The 16,405-nt window shown below is 27.5% G+C and overlaps 7 protein-coding genes across 8 annotated transcripts; 2 read left to right on the forward strand and 5 right to left on the reverse strand.

Annotated features, from left to right (window-relative positions):
- Nucleotides 1-550: 550 nt before the first annotated feature.
- Nucleotides 551-2,521, forward strand: LOC106792852 (heme oxygenase 1). The gene is made up of 3 exons (XM_014759382.1): nt 551-921; nt 1,196-1,394; nt 1,682-2,521. The coding sequence occupies exons 1-3, from the start codon at nt 819-821 to the stop codon at nt 2,115-2,117; spliced, it is 738 nt and encodes a 245-aa protein (XP_014614868.1). The 5' UTR covers nt 551-818; the 3' UTR covers nt 2,118-2,521.
- LOC106792850 (m7GpppN-mRNA hydrolase) lies at nt 2,274-5,048 on the reverse strand. The gene is made up of 5 exons (XM_014759381.1): nt 4,798-5,048; nt 3,993-4,640; nt 3,757-3,901; nt 3,374-3,656; nt 2,274-3,245 (listed from the first exon to the last, which is right to left on the reverse strand). The coding sequence occupies exons 1-5, from the start codon at nt 4,842-4,844 to the stop codon at nt 3,022-3,024; spliced, it is 1,347 nt and encodes a 448-aa protein (XP_014614867.1). The 5' UTR covers nt 4,845-5,048; the 3' UTR covers nt 2,274-3,021.
- Nucleotides 5,049-5,414: 366 nt separating this feature from the next.
- LOC106792853 (phosphomevalonate kinase) lies at nt 5,415-6,656 on the reverse strand. Its single transcript, XM_014759383.1, has 5 exons — nt 6,529-6,656; nt 6,336-6,465; nt 5,936-6,141; nt 5,707-5,856; nt 5,415-5,622 (listed from the first exon to the last, which is right to left on the reverse strand). The coding sequence occupies exons 2-5, from the start codon at nt 6,449-6,451 to the stop codon at nt 5,501-5,503; spliced, it is 594 nt and encodes a 197-aa protein (XP_014614869.1). The 5' UTR covers nt 6,452-6,465; nt 6,529-6,656; the 3' UTR covers nt 5,415-5,500.
- A 202-nt stretch (nt 6,657-6,858) lies between these two features.
- LOC106792854 (60S ribosomal protein L29-1) lies at nt 6,859-8,475 on the reverse strand. Of its 2 annotated transcripts, none has more exons than XM_014759384.1 (4): nt 8,371-8,475; nt 8,080-8,139; nt 7,658-7,722; nt 6,859-7,019 (listed from the first exon to the last, which is right to left on the reverse strand). In XM_014759384.1, the coding sequence occupies exons 2-4, from the start codon at nt 8,114-8,116 to the stop codon at nt 6,903-6,905; spliced, it is 219 nt and encodes a 72-aa protein (XP_014614870.1). In that variant the 5' UTR covers nt 8,117-8,139; nt 8,371-8,475; the 3' UTR covers nt 6,859-6,902. The 2 variants fall into 2 exon arrangements, with proteins under 2 accessions (XP_014614870.1, XP_014614872.1); XM_014759386.1 differs by having other exon boundaries at nt 8,080-8,136; nt 8,371-8,473.
- A 182-nt stretch (nt 8,476-8,657) lies between these two features.
- Nucleotides 8,658-11,003, forward strand: LOC106792849 (DNA-directed primase/polymerase protein-like). The gene is made up of 3 exons (XM_014759380.1): nt 8,658-9,097; nt 9,280-10,073; nt 10,583-11,003. Exons 1-3 carry the CDS (start codon nt 8,768-8,770, stop codon nt 10,830-10,832), a joined length of 1,374 nt encoding a protein of 457 aa, XP_014614866.1. The 5' UTR covers nt 8,658-8,767; the 3' UTR covers nt 10,833-11,003.
- LOC106792848 (stAR-related lipid transfer protein 7, mitochondrial-like) lies at nt 9,653-13,935 on the reverse strand. Its single transcript, XM_014759379.1, has 6 exons — nt 13,215-13,935; nt 12,930-13,090; nt 12,563-12,828; nt 12,369-12,496; nt 12,133-12,272; nt 9,653-12,062 (listed from the first exon to the last, which is right to left on the reverse strand). Exons 1-6 carry the CDS (start codon nt 13,604-13,606, stop codon nt 11,674-11,676), a joined length of 1,476 nt encoding a protein of 491 aa, XP_014614865.1. The 5' UTR covers nt 13,607-13,935; the 3' UTR covers nt 9,653-11,673.
- A 936-nt stretch (nt 13,936-14,871) lies between these two features.
- LOC106792847 lies at nt 14,872-16,343 on the reverse strand (the record flags this gene model as incomplete). Its single annotated transcript, XM_014759378.1, has 2 exons — nt 14,872-15,281; nt 15,358-16,343. Coding segments are annotated over 2 exons (1,274 nt in total), but the record flags the coding sequence as incomplete, so codon positions are not given.
- Between the last annotated feature and the right edge of the window lie 62 nt (nt 16,344-16,405).

The raw sequence follows: 16,405 nt of genomic DNA on the forward strand, positions 1-16,405 counted from the left end.
TAATATTATATATGTATATATATTTTACAGCGTAAAAATGGCGAAAAATTGAACGCTTCTTTATATTTATTTAAACACTTTTGTTATGTTATTATTAGTGTTCTTATACATTCTTCCTATTTAATTTAATTTTTGTGAAAATTAAACAAACCGTAAAATAATATAGTAACTTATTATTTAAAGAAATTAATATTTCTTTGATTCTATATACAATTAATTACGAAATGTTCACGTTGAATAACCACGCAAACGTTAGAAACACAATCGTAACTATTTCAAATAATATTTCCGATAGAATCAAATAAAGCTTTGATTAAAGACTAATTAACAATGATACGTTTGCAAATAAACAACACATATATATACGCACACATTTTTTGCAATACGTTTACAGAAACAATTATTTTTGTGAAATATGTAAAAATGATTAAATTAAATTAAATATGAAGGAAAAATATCATTTTTGATATTTTCCAATAATGTTATAGATTTGATTGTTTAATAAAAAAAAAAGAATGTACGTACCGACATCTTTCAATGGTTTTACGAACGAACGATATACTTGATTATGGCATGAATCCGCGCAGAACGCAGAACTACTACGACAACGACGACGACGACGACGACATGACGAGTGATTAAATGACACGGACGTTCGATATAATAGCAATGGTATTTCCGAAGTGACGGTTCTTCTCTAACGAGTTATGAAGCGCGCGGGAATTCGTTAAAATGACTACGTAAATTTATCCGAATCGAATTTCATTGAAGGTTTTTTCTAACGAATCGTTTACTTAAAAAAAGACCCTCCTTACAAAATGACGGACAAGGAGGAAGATACGTTCTGTAAAAAAATGCGTAAAGCTACAAGAGAAATTCATGCCATTAGTGATGCTTTGGTAAACGCTAAATTAGCATTCGGTAAGATGCACTTAATGTTAGGACATTAATATTATTATTATTATTATTATATGTATGTAAATATATGTAAAAATATAATGTGCTATCATATTATGCATATCATATATATGTATTATGTTTTTTCTGTAATTATTTTTCTTTATAATCAACGTTACGAACCAAGCTTATGCTATAATTATTTATTTATTTATTTATTTATTATTATTATTATCGCTTTGCATCGCTTATCAAACTTTTATATTCTCTTATCTATAAGCTTTATTCCTCTAAGTAGGATTTCTCGATGATTCTGTATGGGCTGATGGTCTTCTGGTCTTCTATGAAATTTTCCGCTATCTAGAAGGTGCAATGATTAGATTAAAAAATACTAAAATTGGATTATTACGGCTTACTGAATTACAACGTACTGAGGCTTTTGAACAAGATCTTGAATACTATTTAGGAAAGGGATGGATGAAAAATTATAGTCCTAGGTATATATTTCACATAGGATACCACCTCACTAGTTCATTTGCTTTTTTACATTAATATTCAGATTCAAGAATGTACTCCATGTTTTTCTTTTTCTTAATTATTTATAATATTGTAGAATATTATTTTCTTTTACTTCGTTCTCTCTTTTTTGTTTGTTTCAAAACAACTTTGAACTTATTTGAATGAAACTTTTTTTTTTTTTATATATATATATATATATATATATAAACAAATAATTACGTGAACATTAAATTTATTTATTTCAATGCATTTTAACTTTTTTTAGAGACAGTGTTATTAAATACCTGATGCGTTTAAGAGAAATAGAGGATACAGAGCCCACTTTACTTATGGCATATATTTATCACCTTTATATGGGTCTTCTTAGTGGAGGAATTATTTTACGAAGGAAAAGGCAACTTATGCAAAAGATTTCACCTTTCAAAGAAGTAACTAGTTGTGGCAATAATATCACGGACTTTAAAAATCATAACATTTTTGAATTAAAACGTGATTTGCGTGAAACGATGAATAAAATAGCTGAAACATTAGATGAAGATACTAAAAATAAACTCATTGAAGAAAGTAAAATAGTTTATGCCTTAAACAATGAAATAATTAGAAGTGTACGTGGTGCAGGCACTGTTATCTTAAAAAAAATATTTTATTTCATTAGTGCACTCATACTTATTTTAATTGTCTTCCTAGTCTTTTTTAAATAATAACGATAATAGATCATTCTCTCTATAAACCTTTCTTAAATTATGTTTTAATATATTTTTACTAATTGCACTTTTTCTAAAAAATAAATTATGCAAATTTTTTATAAGTTCACGTATCATTATTGTTCATAAGAATCAATCGAACCATTCATTTAAAAATATTTGACTACATTTTATTAGTAAATACAAAATTTACTAAGCAGTGTAAAGATCTTAATTGTGATCGTATAGCACATATACATTACTGATATTTTAACATTAAGATGGATTGTGATAAACGTTTAGTTAAAATAAAAATCTACATAATGTTACATTACTTTTCCAACGATAATTATCCTGACGTAAACTTGTACAAAACAAAAATTCTTTTGTTGTATGAAATAAAAAAATTATATGAAGACTTCGAAAATAGTTAAAGACAATATCAAATACTGCTCCATCATATTTTGATGTATGCAAACTTGATCATTTTTCATGTAATGCAATTAAAAAAATATACATTTATTACTATATTTGTATAGTGCTAGAAATATAGTTCTAAATTATATAAAATATTCAATGTCAAAATAAAAAGTTATAAAGACATTAATTTATTGCACTACTGTAAGTAAATATGCAATGTGGTGATAAATTTAACATAATCAAAATTTATGCAAATTTCTTTGAGATATGTTTTTTAAGACTATTTCAAGAAATACTATTTTATAAGTGTATATCTACATGAAATACCATCCATTACAACCCTATTATCTACAGAACATATCAAAGTTTTTATACATCTTATACTTAGAAATATGTTTTCAAGAGAAAATATACTTATAAAAAGTAAACTACAGTATTGAATTTATCAGTAAGTTTAAATTTTTTTTTTGTTGGTCTACACGATATGATTATATTTTTTATTTTACAAGCAATTGAGTATTGCCTGTTTATCAAATTTAAAATGTACCCAAATTTTAGAGCATAATTCAGATGAATATTCATGTAACCTAAAGCGAATTGGTGGCGGAAATGTTGGCATATTACGTTCCATACTTGTAAACGGAGAAGGTATAGCTTTAAAATCTGTTTTTAATTTACGCGTAGCATCACCAAATAATAAAGATTTGATATTTCCTTCTGCTAAACCTAAAATATAAAATATTTCATAATTACATGTATGGGGCACGCATAAAAGAGAGAAAATTATTTAGATAATTTAGATTAAAGTAAATCCATAATACAAATTTTTAATATATATTTTAGGATTATCAAACCTTTAATTCCTTCATCAGATTTTCGTCCTTTATAATTAAAATCATTGCACTTAACCGATTGAATAGCAGGGTCATTTAAAAATGAATATGACTGTTGACTCTGTGGACTCTCCGTCAACTGTTGAGCTAGAGGGAATGGTGAACGATCACCACTTTGTTCACCAAACAAATTGCGCTTAAATGCACCTTTTGATAAGGCATTTTTATTATCGTATAAGCTACGACGACTCCTAGCTGGCGATGTATTCGATTGTCGAACGCTTTTAGAATCTACAACTTCGTTCTGTAAGCATTATGCAAAAAAATATATCAATATAAATGTTACAAAAATTTTAATACACATATATGTACGTATACCTAGTTAATATAAAATATTTCTTTACTTGAATTGCTTGAGAAAATAATTGTTGTTGGCGTTTACTTTTAGAAATAGATTCAACATCCCCTAACGACTTATGCCTATGTCTCCTTGCTATGGATAGATTTTTTTCACGCTGTTGCTTCTCTTGTACCCAACGTTTCATTTTCCTATGTAATACAAATTACTATATTTTACTTGAAAAATAATCATTGCACTGTTATTGTTAATTTTCAGGCAATGAATCATAAAAATACTTACTTTACAAATGGAACAACCATAAAAAATGCATTTGGTCCAACTCCCATCTTTAATTTGGGTGTCATATCCTTCTTACTACTAGGCAAATCAACAAGAGAAAACCATTCAACGTTCTTTATTTCCTTTCTAGTTTTAGGTTGAAACTTTGTATCTTTTTGTACACCTGATATTACATATAGTCGAACAATTTGGTCATTTATAACAGATTCTATATATTCGTCTTTATTTATTAAATTTGATATATCAAAACCAGTTTCTTCCAACACTTCTCGAACAGCACAATGCGAAGGGTCTTCATCTTCGTTTACTTTGCCTTTTGGAAACCCCCAACTACTTTTAGCCCAATAACTTTGTACTAATAATACTTTTGTTAAGTCTTCATTTAAGACGATAGCACCAAATGTTGGCACATTTTGTTTATATTCTCTCCATTGTTCTAAAACCGTATCTATATTTGGAACATGTGGCTTTAAAAATGGAATGTGTTGAAAAATATGTGTAGCAAATTCCTTCATACTACATGTCTTTAATTTTGGGTTTTCTTCTGTGCAATAAAAGTCTAAATAAAACCAATGTGCAAGTTCTATTTGAAAACATATTCGAACTAAATCTTTCCTTTCTTCCTCAGGTACATTAATAATAAAACGACTGCAATAAAATAAATCATATTAAGTACTTATGTATCATTGCTAATATTTTTATCTTTATCAATTTTTTTTAATTGAATTTTATCAAATTTTCTATATTATAAAAAATAGTACGCAATTATGTATATAGTAAAATGAATAAAACAGATTTAACTAACCTACTAAGGTCGTCGAGAATATCGGAAGGAATTGAATGTTCGACCATTTTACTATTTACGTTCTTTGTTTCAAATACTGTAATAAACAAAGCACTAATTCTCTATACAAGGGTTTACTTTTCGGTTTGGAGCGAACTTTAAAATAAAAACGTAAGCATTCTCGGTAACATTTAAAGAGTACATACATACAAAGAATTATTTTAATCGCAGAAAACTTCGTACGTATGCGCACGCATTGCTGTTTTGATAACTACCTGTCATGCAAATAAATATGTATATAGATATAATATTTATATTTTGATTGTGTAATACATATTTATTATATATAATTTATATTTTATTTTCATAAATAAGAAAATAATTTACTATAATATTAATCATATTCTTAATATTTCTTAAGATTGAAATATATTATTTTATAAATTATTAAAGAATGATAGAATAAAAGTAAGATTATAAGTATGTAAACAAAAATGTTTATACACTTTACTTTATATAATTAATAATCAATAAACAACAAATTTATATTTATTTGTTCTTTTGATCGATCAATTAGTTTAAAAAAGCTTATGATCTAAATTTTTACTCTTTAAATCTAAATTTAATACTGATAATTACTAAATTATTATTAAATTTAGATTTAATATTGCAATATTGGTTAAGCAAATATGTTAAATATCAAATACATTTTTTTACGTATATATTAATTAATTAATTCTAATATTTTTTCTAAAATAGTTTCCACATCATTACCATTATTCTCAATTTTCAAATCCCAGTTATCAAAATCATCCAAATCGCATTCTGTTTCTGCATCATCAATACCTAAAAATAATAATTATTCTAGTATGTTGTAGAATTATAAACATTAGACCATAATTATATTTTGCAAGTTGTCATCATTTTAACCTGCAACAAACTTCCATCCACGTTGTTGCCTTAGTTCCGGATTAGCAATTACACGGATAGTTTTGCAAAGACCTTTATAATTTTCTTGAAACCAGTGAATATCAGTTTTTCTACGAGTATCACTCACTATCCAAATTGGTTTGTCACGTACTAAAAAACACTTGAAAAATTCAATATTCTATTACACGTGAATCTAATTAAAAGGAATAATGTATCTTTTATATAATACCATTATACATATCAATAGCTGCACGACAAAAATATCCACTATCTTTTTTTCTTATAGATTCACTCCATTTAATCATTTCAAAGCGATACTGTTCCTTATATTCGCTATTATCTAATAATTTATTTAAATCAAGGCCTGAATTTTTAGACCAGTGTAATTTAATTGGTCCTGATATTTTGATAATTACACTTTTATCATCACCTAATCTAGATTGAAAATAAATTATTGATAAATTTACTTGTATTATTTTACATACAAATAATTGTTTATAAATATTAATATCATGTTTTTCAAAAATATTCTTGAAGCACAATATACTTGTCTTGCATATTAATATCTTTCGCGTAAATAGTTGACTACGCATATATAATTTATAATCAAAAAATAAAAAATACTATACCTTTTGTGTAATATATCTGTAATAAAATCTTTTCCGCATTTTCGTTTTCCACTAAATAGTAAAATACACTTAGGTTTTCTTGAATTTTCAAAACTGTGCGCTATCTGATCCTCCATATTCGTTATAATAGCTATATTTATTTATATTTAGAATATAAATATATTATAAAAATAAAAAATACAATTTTTTTTACCTTTAATGAATTAAATCAAAAGAGAAATAAAATATTCACGTACTAAAGGCGTGGCAAACTCAACGAACTCAAGTACTTATTTACCTAGCAATAGTTAAATCCATAGGTTATGTTGAGGCTTGCTTATTTAAAATGATCACATCATCGCAATATTACCCATACGTTTATATTACAATCATATTCATTTATATCTTTTTTTTGACTTTAATATATAAATTTATTTACAAAAATATGATAATCTCTAATCGAAATGGCCTATGTTATAATTGATGGTATAGATCAATTCTAATTATTTTAAAATAAATCTTACAAGGAAAAATGAAGTAAATATTAAGTAATTTTACAATTTTATTTTAATAAAAACATAATACAACTTATTTCGTTGAAGCTTCACGAAGAGCCTTTCGCTTTTCTGCTCTTTTTAACTGAGCCTTTGGCTTAAGATTATGTTTTTTTGCAAATCGTTGATTCCTCAAAAACTTTAAGTCCATCTGTAATATTAGTTTATGTATTATTTTATCCTAAATTAATAAACTTAATATTAAATATTGAATTTAGAAAGTAATTTCGCTTATCGCACAGAGATTTTGTAAGTTGTATTTATTAAATCCAACTTTACTCTAAATTTTAAAATTATTTTACATTCTAGCAATAGACATTTTAGATGCGATTTAGAACTTTGTCATATTTTGTTCTGTTTTTAGCATCGTATCAGAAATAAAGAATCAAAGTCTGCTTTTTTATCATATTTTGCTTTTTTATTACTGTAAAAGTAATTATGCAATGCAAGCAAAGAGAAAAATTATATGCTGCTTACGGAGAGGATTTGCTACATGAACCTGTGACAAGATTAGTTTTTAAAATTTCATTTTGATAATTTCGATTTGAAAGATGCACGATGTTTAAGGTCACCTGGTTGAAGCAGAAGACAAAGAAAATATAAAGACACTAGTGGATGTTAACTGTCGCATAACAGCAAGAGAAATAACTGAGAAATTGAATTTGTCAAATCATTTATGATCATTTAAAATATTTTAGATTCTAAATATAACAAAAAAATCGTCTTTTATTTATCGCTGAAAAAACGAAATTACTTCTCTAATAATCTAATAATTTGAAATACACTTACTCCTAAAGTAGATTCATGTCTATAACGCTTAGGCTTTTTAATGCCATTGCGATGAGCTTTTCTATCTGAAAAATTAAAAAAAAACATTTAATTATAATTTATTAATTTAATGTCACAAAATATTAAAAATTTATTATCAGATTTAAATCCTCAACAATAAATATACGTATGCTTCATGTATACTTGTTTCTACCATAGCGGATCAAATGACATCTTCAAAAATTCATAAATTTTAAGATATATATATAGCAAAAAATATGATATAATCCTGATTCACAAAATAACATTGTAACTTATAAGAAATTAGAGCTAGTTAGAAAGTTTAAAGTTATTTGGCCCGTCGTGGATGGTTTTGTGTTAATATGAAAACTGCATAAAAATGAAAGAACTTTTAATTACAAATTTAATACACGTTTACTTACTCTGGTTATGATTAGTATGATTCTTTGACTTGGCCATTTTTTACTTCACTGAAGAAACTGCTGAAATATAAAGTAAAAAAATTAATTTTATGTGAACTTAACTATAACCATAACATAGAGGTTATGTTTAATATAAGAAAATATACTATTATAAAAATTTAAGATTCACTTAAACACGTGGAAAAACTAAAATTAATACCAGTACAATTCAAGAGATATATATTTCTATAATTCGTGTTTTTAAAAAGTAAGATTAAACGGATTTTATACAATAATAAATTAAGAACGTACAAGAAGTATACGGCAACTTTCGGAAACAGAACTGAAAAGAGAGAGACGGGTTGTATTTTCGTCACCTTAAGAGACCATTACAAATGGCGTATCTCAGGACCAATTAAATTGCTAGAATTCAACGTGGAGAAAATATTGGTCAATCAAAATAGTTCTATGCAACTATTAGTAACTCGAATAAAGAAAAGCAGAAACAAAAAATATATTAATATTGAATATATCACTTTATATTAAAAAAAAGAATATATATATAATAATATTATTACTATTGTTATTATGATTTAACTGAATTTATACAATTTAACGTTGATATATATATAAATTTTAATATTGGCAGTATTGATGTGAAATGTACGGAGAGGGGTTTCTTTAGTTCGTTGCCGCGTTTATATTAAAAATGAACAGATTCAGTCCAGAACAGTTTTATGGTAAAAATATGGGTACATTAAAACCCATTGATAGTAGAAAGGAATACAAAAACGAATTAAGCATAAATTACTTAAGGAAAATGCCTGATCATATTTTGGGTCCATCACAGTTTTGGGCTGAATTTTATAAACAAGCAGAAGCACTTGCTATAGCTAATAAAAATTCTAATGATAATGAAATGCTCTGTACATTTGTATATCAACAGAATGATGGAGTTAGAAAATTTGTAGTAGCTCATCCCGAAGTTTATTGGTGGTATTATAAAGATAGACCTCCTGAATCAAGATGTTCTTATGAGGTTTTATTAATTAAAAAAATTAATAGATTCTTAGAATATGACTTGTTTGATATTTTCTATTAAAATTAAAATTTAAGTTCTTTAATTAATTTCCTGCTCTAATTAGATGTAACATTGTAAAATAACTAACTAATTAATTTTTGCTAATGATAAAGAAGATTCCTAATGTAATTTCGTTTTAGGTTATACCAGAAGGAGCTCCATGTTGGTTATATGTAGATTTAGAATTTCTATTTGAATTGAATCCTAATAATAATGGCTCACGTATGACTAACACACTCATTGATATTTTGTGTGCATTTATGTTAAAAGAATGGCATCTACCGTGCAATAAATCTAATATTATTAATTTGGATTCTACAAATAATGAAAAGTTTAGCAGACATTTAATATTTGCTATTAAGGACGTAGCTTTTAAAAATAATTCTCATGTAGGAAAATTTATGAAATATGTTTGTATGGAAATAACAAATTATTTAAATAGCACAGAAACACATCATGACATTTTAAGTACTTTTTCCAAAATTCATATTGAAGAATTAATAATTAACATGAAAAATGGAAGAAAATTGTTTATTGACGTTGGGGTTTATACAAAAAATAGACATTTTCGAATATACAAATCCACTAAATGGGGTAAACAGTCTCATTTGGAAATTTCATCTGATTGTAAATTTATATTACCAAAAATGTACAAGGAACCAGAATTGGAATATTTTATCAATTCTTTGATTGCTTATTTTCCAAAAAAAAAGGATATAATTTTACTTGAATTTTCCAATGATGAGGCACAGGTCATAAGACACTCTAACAAAGAACAAAGGCAATGGATAAACAATGTAACAAACTATAATACATCATCACAGTATCCTGAAATTGATAAATATATATTAGATATCATTAAACCAGGAAAAATACGTCTATGTAAATATAACGAGCAATTGAAGACATTAATTTATGAAATCATTGGTTACAGGTATTTATACTTATATTTAAAATTCATAATATTGTCTCATATAGATTGTATATTTTATTATTAACTCATTCATAACCGGTGTTACTTTGGCGAGACTTTGGCTGGAGACTGCATTTAATAACTTGAAATATAAAATATAAACATTTAACAGTTTAATTAAAATTAAATATCTATTAGAATAGATCAATGCTATCAACATTTAGCTACAGATTTTGAAATGATGTAAGACTATGTCACTGGTATTCAAGTAAAGAATTCGAGGTGACGTAGATCTATATATATCACTAGTCTCGAATGTATTAAGAAATTTTATAAAGAGTCATCTTTAAAAGTTTGTCCTTATATCTTTTGTTCATATTTTTAATGCAATGAAAATAGAAATGCCGGATAATAATAAAATATACACTCTAATTGCAAGCAAGATAAATTATTATATATACTTCAAATTTCTATTAAAAATGAATGATTATAAACATATAAAATTCTTTGGTTAATATACTATTACATAGGTATTGTGAAAACATAGGAAGATGGCACAAAAGTAATAATATCTATTTGATAGTTGACATAACTAAACAAGTTATATATCAGAAATGTCACGATGAAGAGTGTTCTGATTTTTTATCTTCTCCAAAAAAGCTACCGGAAGAAATCAATTTTCAATTGGATTTAGATGACGAAGTATTTATTTCTTGTGCTATGTTAGCAGAAGAAGCATGCTTTAATGACGAAAGTTTTACTGAAATAACAAGCATATGATTAACGGATAAAAATATATTGCATTTTAAAAATATTTTTCCAGTATATATGAATACAAAAATCAACATTTGTTTGTTATATATAATTTTTCATTCTAATGTTACTGAGGTATTAGCAGGTACTAAAGCAATAATACTGCCATATGAGATATCATTTGGTCTTTCGTATATAACTAATGGATGCAATTACATGTGAAACTGGATGTATATATGATAATAAGAAAATAGTTAATTTAGTGGCGACCGTAAGTAAAGACAGATCTTTATTAAAAGAGATATGTGAACAGTATATAACTGTTCAGAAAAAATAATGTACGAAAGTTAAAGAAAACTATATGAGCTGATGTTATATGATTACAATTAGTTATAAAATAATAAGTTTCTCCTGTATAGTATTTCTTAATTCTCTTGATTTTTGAATATACTTTGATATCGCACATAAATATGACTTATTATTGATTACTAATTGTACTAATTTTTATAATTGCAATAAATGCATGAATCATAACACTGATAGAATGGCATAGATTTTTAATGACAGATTTCTCAAACCTGTTCATCAAATTTATCTTTTTTTTTTTCTTTAATTCTAAACATATATGATAACAAATAATTTCGAAAAGATCATTTATACGTTATGAATATATGTTTCTCCGATATTATTTAAATTTTCAGAATTAAAAATAAAAATTACATGTACTATTTTTTTATTTTACTAATATGTAAAGTCAACATATTTGTAATTAAATAGAGATTAGAAATTAAAGTTATTTTCATGTAAAATCATGAAAAAGACTTTAATATTTAAAAATATGTATGAAAATACATATTACAATTCCTTGTCACGCAAATAATTTACTCAGAAAAAAGTAATTTAATAAACCTCCTTCTTCTTGAGATATAGAATTAGCAACATTATCTTTGTCTTCATTTTCTTCTAAATTATTTTCTTCTGTATCAGTGTTTTCGTCCATAGATTGCATAAGTTCTAATGGATTTTCATGTTGTATGACTTGAACGTGTTTTAAATTATCTTCTTCTACAATCCCATGTTTTACTAAATCTTTATCTTTTTCGGTTTTATTCATACCTTTATGTGAATCTTCATATTCGGTAAGATTTTCTTGATCCAATACTGTATGGCTAGTACACGTGACATTGTTTTGCATCATTTTGTATTTTTTATAGTCTTTGGATGCTTGTCTCATACGAGTTAAAAAGTCAGACAAACCTATAAAAAAAATACAAAAATGATATTACATAATACTATTATTAATAGATTATAATTTTTGATAGTGTACCTGCTACTGCTACCCATGCAGTGATGGTTGATGGCACTCTCATACCAGGGTCATCAAAGTAAGTTAAGCTAAATTCGATACCTGGCTGTTGAAAATCCGTGTAAGGTCTAATTACCATATATGACCAGTACGTCCTTACTCTATTGCATTTAAACTTTATATTATTATATGGTAATTATTTTGAATACTTTATTTCTAAGCATGCTATTAAAACTTAGGCTTCTTAATTTACATACCTGTGAGTTCCAGGTTTAACAGGTGCATTAGGATGGTCAGTTCCCTTACTAACAATAACTACTATCCTTTTATCTTTATCAATAACCCATCTACGTTGATATACATAATCTCGATTAGCAAATAGTTTCTGCAAATACATAATTTTTTTAAATTGATATCTATATAATTTGTAATTATTTAAAATCAATCATACAGGCCAAATCATTTCCCAGTATATAACATCAGCACTATGATTGTTAGATGTTGTAGATTGTGGATCAGTATCAATAATTTGTAATTCTTGGGCAGTTATATCCCATTGTTTCCTATACTCTATATCAATCTGTACTTGTAAGAAATCTTCAGCCGTGACATCCGGAAAAGATCCATATACTTTATATGCAAATAAACCTGTATCTGGCTCTTGTCTCCTCCAGACTAACATGTCTTGGCGTTCAATATATGGTTGCCAACCGTTAGCTAAATAAAAAAATAACAATTACAAGTTGTTAAAAATAAATATATATATATATATATATATATATATAGATTTAATAAAATAGATATAATTCATAACGTACGATCTTTATTCATGGTAGCAGACGTTTTGACACCATCACATTTACAATATTCTACTCCAGGTTGTTTACTAGCATTATCGATAATAATTCGTAGGTGACAGTTTGTACATATAACGGTACAATCTCTCAATTTATAAATACCCTCTATTTCTTGACTATAACTATAATTATAAGCGTAAACAACGGATATGTATGTAATAGCACGTACAGAACTTTACAATATAACTGATAAACATATTACGTAATTATAATTTTTGTTATAGTATATACAAAAACAATCATTACCTATTGACCTCCTCGTCAGATATTCTTTCATGATTCCAATTATAAACATTTACACCAACAGCACTGATTAGAAATTTTTTAGAATTTTTTATAGCTCGCATTCTCCACGATTTGATTATTTCTTTAAGAGCCACTTCGTCCCATATTTTTGTATAAAGAAGAAATATTTGAATACTTCGTCTAATACGTTGTGCCACTATAAACTCGCATTGCCTTGTACATGCCTTTGCAACCTGCGTGCTTTGTTCTTTAAGCCACAAATCTATCTTTTTACGATAACCTCCAAATTTAACACGATTACTAAATCGCTTAGAAAGAGAGGACAAGTTGACATTTCTATTAGTGTATTTAAAATTAACTCGCATGAAATTGAATAGTTGCCACGAAGACATCCTTTTGATTATTACGATGCGGTCTCGTTTATTAACTTCGTATTAATATCGTGGCATGTTTCTCTTTTGCTACTGGGCCAAAATCATTTCGAAATCTTCAATTAGCGCGATAAGAAATATCACTATACGTTCTTTTCCGTATGTTTTAATCATTTAACGAATTAAATAAATGTATTTACATCACAACTTCTATCAACTTATCTCGTTAAATAGCTAATTGTAACTTTTAGTGATTCAGGATAGCTATAGATAATTGGAATTAATTAAACGCAATAAAAACCTCGCTCGTACAAATCTATTTACAATAAAGCTCTCCATTACATTATATTCTTGAAGCATATACGACTTTAGCGACAGATACGGACAAAATATGAATTACAAGCACAAGTGAGAAACAGTGTTTCTACCATGTGTTATATCGTATCGTTATATAGGTTAGGTAGATTATAATCTCTCGCGCGTAATTCAAAAATCGAGTCAATATGGCTGGATTAGTAGTAGCTTGATCATTTAAACGTTTGAATTTTCTTCTTTCAAATGAGACCTTTGTTCATCAACATTAGTTCAGAATTTTATATTCGTATAACATTGTAAACATTATTGATAAACTCCGTTATTCATAGAAACAGAAAAATAATAATTTAATAATTAACTTATACATTACATTCGTATGACATTCAAGCAAAAAACAGGACTGAGAATAATGTATATATTTGTCAAATAATAACAAAAAGTATATACACGAGCATATACTAACAATAAGTACTAAATTCTATAAGGATGATGATATTGACGCGTTGAAGTCTCTAGGCGGACTTAACTCGTCTTATTAAATAACTTAACGTTACTTTATATATCAAGGCTCCTCAAAGTGTAGTCAGCGACTCTATATGGGGCCGCAGACATTTTATTAAAAAATATAAATTCCTAGCTATGTCAGGACCGAAAATTAATTTGAAGATTAGCAACGCTACACTTATAGCGTATTTTCGAATAAATTTAGTTAATGAGTTATTCTCAGCAAAAGTTGGAATTTGTAATTTCTAGTTTCGAAGATATTTACTCGGATAAAGGGGGTCACTAAACGAAAAAGTTTCAGAAATCTTGCTTCATATGACAGTCATGTTCTATTAACTGCTAAGATTAATATTGAAAAAACAATGTTACTTTTATTTAGCAGTGGGAAGTAGATTTATATGAAATTAGTAATTTCATCACATAGTCTACAATGTAATTTTTATTATTTCATTAGACGCTCGCTCGTTTTCTAATTTTTAACAATATTTCTTAAATGCTGTAATAATTATTGCTTTATTTTACGCAACATAAGGAAGATATTGTTAATGATAATAGTAAATGTAAATGCGTTCTAAGTTTATATAAGATTTTAAGGTAATTGTTTTCCAAAATAAAAGATATTATGATGGGTCGTATGCATATTAGAGGAAGATTCCATACGATAATTAGCCCTAACTTTTAAACATTGAGGAAAATACTTTGCAGGCTCGCACTTTCTTGAAAATGGAGAAAATACGTTTTCAGGAGGACATTTATAGAGATAACCTCGTAATAAGCCTTTTCGATCGCGTCTACATTTGAAGAATGCATTTGAGCAACCTGGATGATATGGAAAAGATCCTGGGTATGGACAAAGTGGAGTAGACGGTACGTTCAACTGAAAAACAAATTAATTACAAATAAATAAAATTCTAATAAACTTAAAAGTGTCATAAAAGAGATAAAATACTCACAATGGGAACAAAGTTATCCGTCGGATTGACAAGAATGTCTTTACAGCCTAAGAATAAGTAGTTAAACACATTAGCAAGAACACACTGAATTTTCTCTGCGTTGTAAATCATACCATCAGGGCAAGCAAACAAGGCAATATTGACGTCCAAATTACTTTCAGATGTACACTGATAAAAGATATTACAATATTTGGGATGCTTTCGGAATCCAGAAGGACAAACAAGAGCAATTTGATCACCAGTCAATTTTCCAATTGGACATATGTTGTTATCTTTTGGAGGGTCAGATTCATCATCTATATCTGGAGTAGGAAATTCCTTCTCCTTACAATTGGAGCTTGCTACGGCCCATGGAAAATTACACATAAACAAGTCTTGATCCCAAACACGTCCGTCAGGACACACGAAATCAAACCTAGTAAATAAATTCAGCAAACCGATACGAACACATCTGTAAAACTTAGAGCAATCATCTGGATTTGGGAAGAATCCAGGAGATGTACATTCAGAACTATTAGAACGAGAATCTGGAGAGATAGGAAGATTTGTTGTAGAAGTATAATCTAATACAGGTTCTGCAGAAGAAGAAATAAGAGCACTGGTAGTTGAACCAATTCTGGATGATACAGTGACTGTAGATGATGCAGATGCAGTCACTGTAAAACGCTCCGTTGCAGCCGAGGATGTACCTTCTGTTTCTGTACTTGGACTTGATGAMYTTTCARCATCTRYTACTGAWACWGAACTAGATCYTTCTGGTGATTYYGTTGGAGTCTGTGTCGATGATGCAAATGCAGTTTCTGTTAATCGCTCCGTTGCAGCAAAGGATGTACCTTCTGTTTCTGTACTTAGACTTGATGACCTTTCAGCATCTGTTACTGAAACGGAACTAGATCTTTCTGGTGATTCCGTTGGTGTCTGTGTCGATAGTGCAGATGCAGTTTCTGTTACTCTTTCGGTTGCAGCTGGGGATGTACCTTCTGTTTCTGTACTTGAACTTGATGATCCTTCAGCATCTGATACTGATACGGAACTAGATCTTTCTGGT

Source organism: Polistes canadensis, unplaced genomic scaffold, assembly GCF_001313835.1.
Source record: "Polistes canadensis isolate GaletaPanama2010 unplaced genomic scaffold, ASM131383v1 scaffold_859, whole genome shotgun sequence".
Classification (NCBI taxonomy): Eukaryota; Metazoa; Arthropoda; class Insecta; order Hymenoptera; family Vespidae; genus Polistes; species Polistes canadensis.

Coding starts and splice junctions, on each gene's coding strand:
- LOC106792852 (XM_014759382.1), top strand. CDS start 819: ATGACGGACAAGGAGGAAGATACGTTCTGTAAAAAAATGCGTAAAGCT. Junction 922..1,195: donor AAACGCTAAATTAGCATTCG/GTAAGATGCACT, acceptor TCCTCTAAGTAG/GATTTCTCGATGATTCTGTA. Junction 1,395..1,681: donor ATGAAAAATTATAGTCCTAG/GTATATATTTCA, acceptor AACTTTTTTTAG/AGACAGTGTTATTAAATACC.
- LOC106792850 (XM_014759381.1), bottom strand. CDS start 4,844: ATGGTCGAACATTCAATTCCTTCCGATATTCTCGACGACCTTAGTAG. Junction 3,902..3,992: donor ATGGTTGTTCCATTTGTAAA/GTAAGTATTTTT, acceptor TGTATTACATAG/GAAAATGAAACGTTGGGTAC. Junction 3,246..3,373: donor ATCTGATGAAGGAATTAAAG/GTTTGATAATCC, acceptor TTTATATTTTAG/GTTTAGCAGAAGGAAATATC.
- LOC106792853 (XM_014759383.1), bottom strand. CDS start 6,451: ATGGAGGATCAGATAGCGCACAGTTTTGAAAATTCAAGAAAACCTAAG. Junction 6,142..6,335: donor ACAGATATATTACACAAAAG/GTATAGTATTTT, acceptor TTTTCAATCTAG/ATTAGGTGATGATAAAAGTG. Junction 5,857..5,935: donor AGCTATTGATATGTATAATG/GTATTATATAAA, acceptor AGTGTTTTTTAG/TACGTGACAAACCAATTTGG.
- LOC106792854 (XM_014759384.1), bottom strand. CDS start 8,116: ATGGCCAAGTCAAAGAATCATACTAATCATAACCAGA. Junction 7,723..8,079: donor TCATACTAATCATAACCAGA/GTAAGTAAACGT, acceptor TTAATTTTTCAG/ATAGAAAAGCTCATCGCAAT. Junction 7,020..7,657: donor GACATGAATCTACTTTAGGA/GTAAGTGTATTT, acceptor CTAATATTACAG/ATGGACTTAAAGTTTTTGAG.
- LOC106792849 (XM_014759380.1), top strand. CDS start 8,768: ATGAACAGATTCAGTCCAGAACAGTTTTATGGTAAAAATATGGGTACA. Junction 9,098..9,279: donor AATCAAGATGTTCTTATGAG/GTTTTATTAATT, acceptor ATTTCGTTTTAG/GTTATACCAGAAGGAGCTCC. Junction 10,074..10,582: donor TATGAAATCATTGGTTACAG/GTATTTATACTT, acceptor ACTATTACATAG/GTATTGTGAAAACATAGGAA.
- LOC106792848 (XM_014759379.1), bottom strand. CDS start 13,606: ATGTCTTCGTGGCAACTATTCAATTTCATGCGAGTTAATTTTAAATAC. Junction 13,091..13,214: donor TCTGACGAGGAGGTCAATAG/GTAATGATTGTT, acceptor TTATAATTATAG/TTATAGTCAAGAAATAGAGG. Junction 12,273..12,368: donor GTTAAACCTGGAACTCACAG/GTATGTAAATTA, acceptor TAAATGCAATAG/AGTAAGGACGTACTGGTCAT.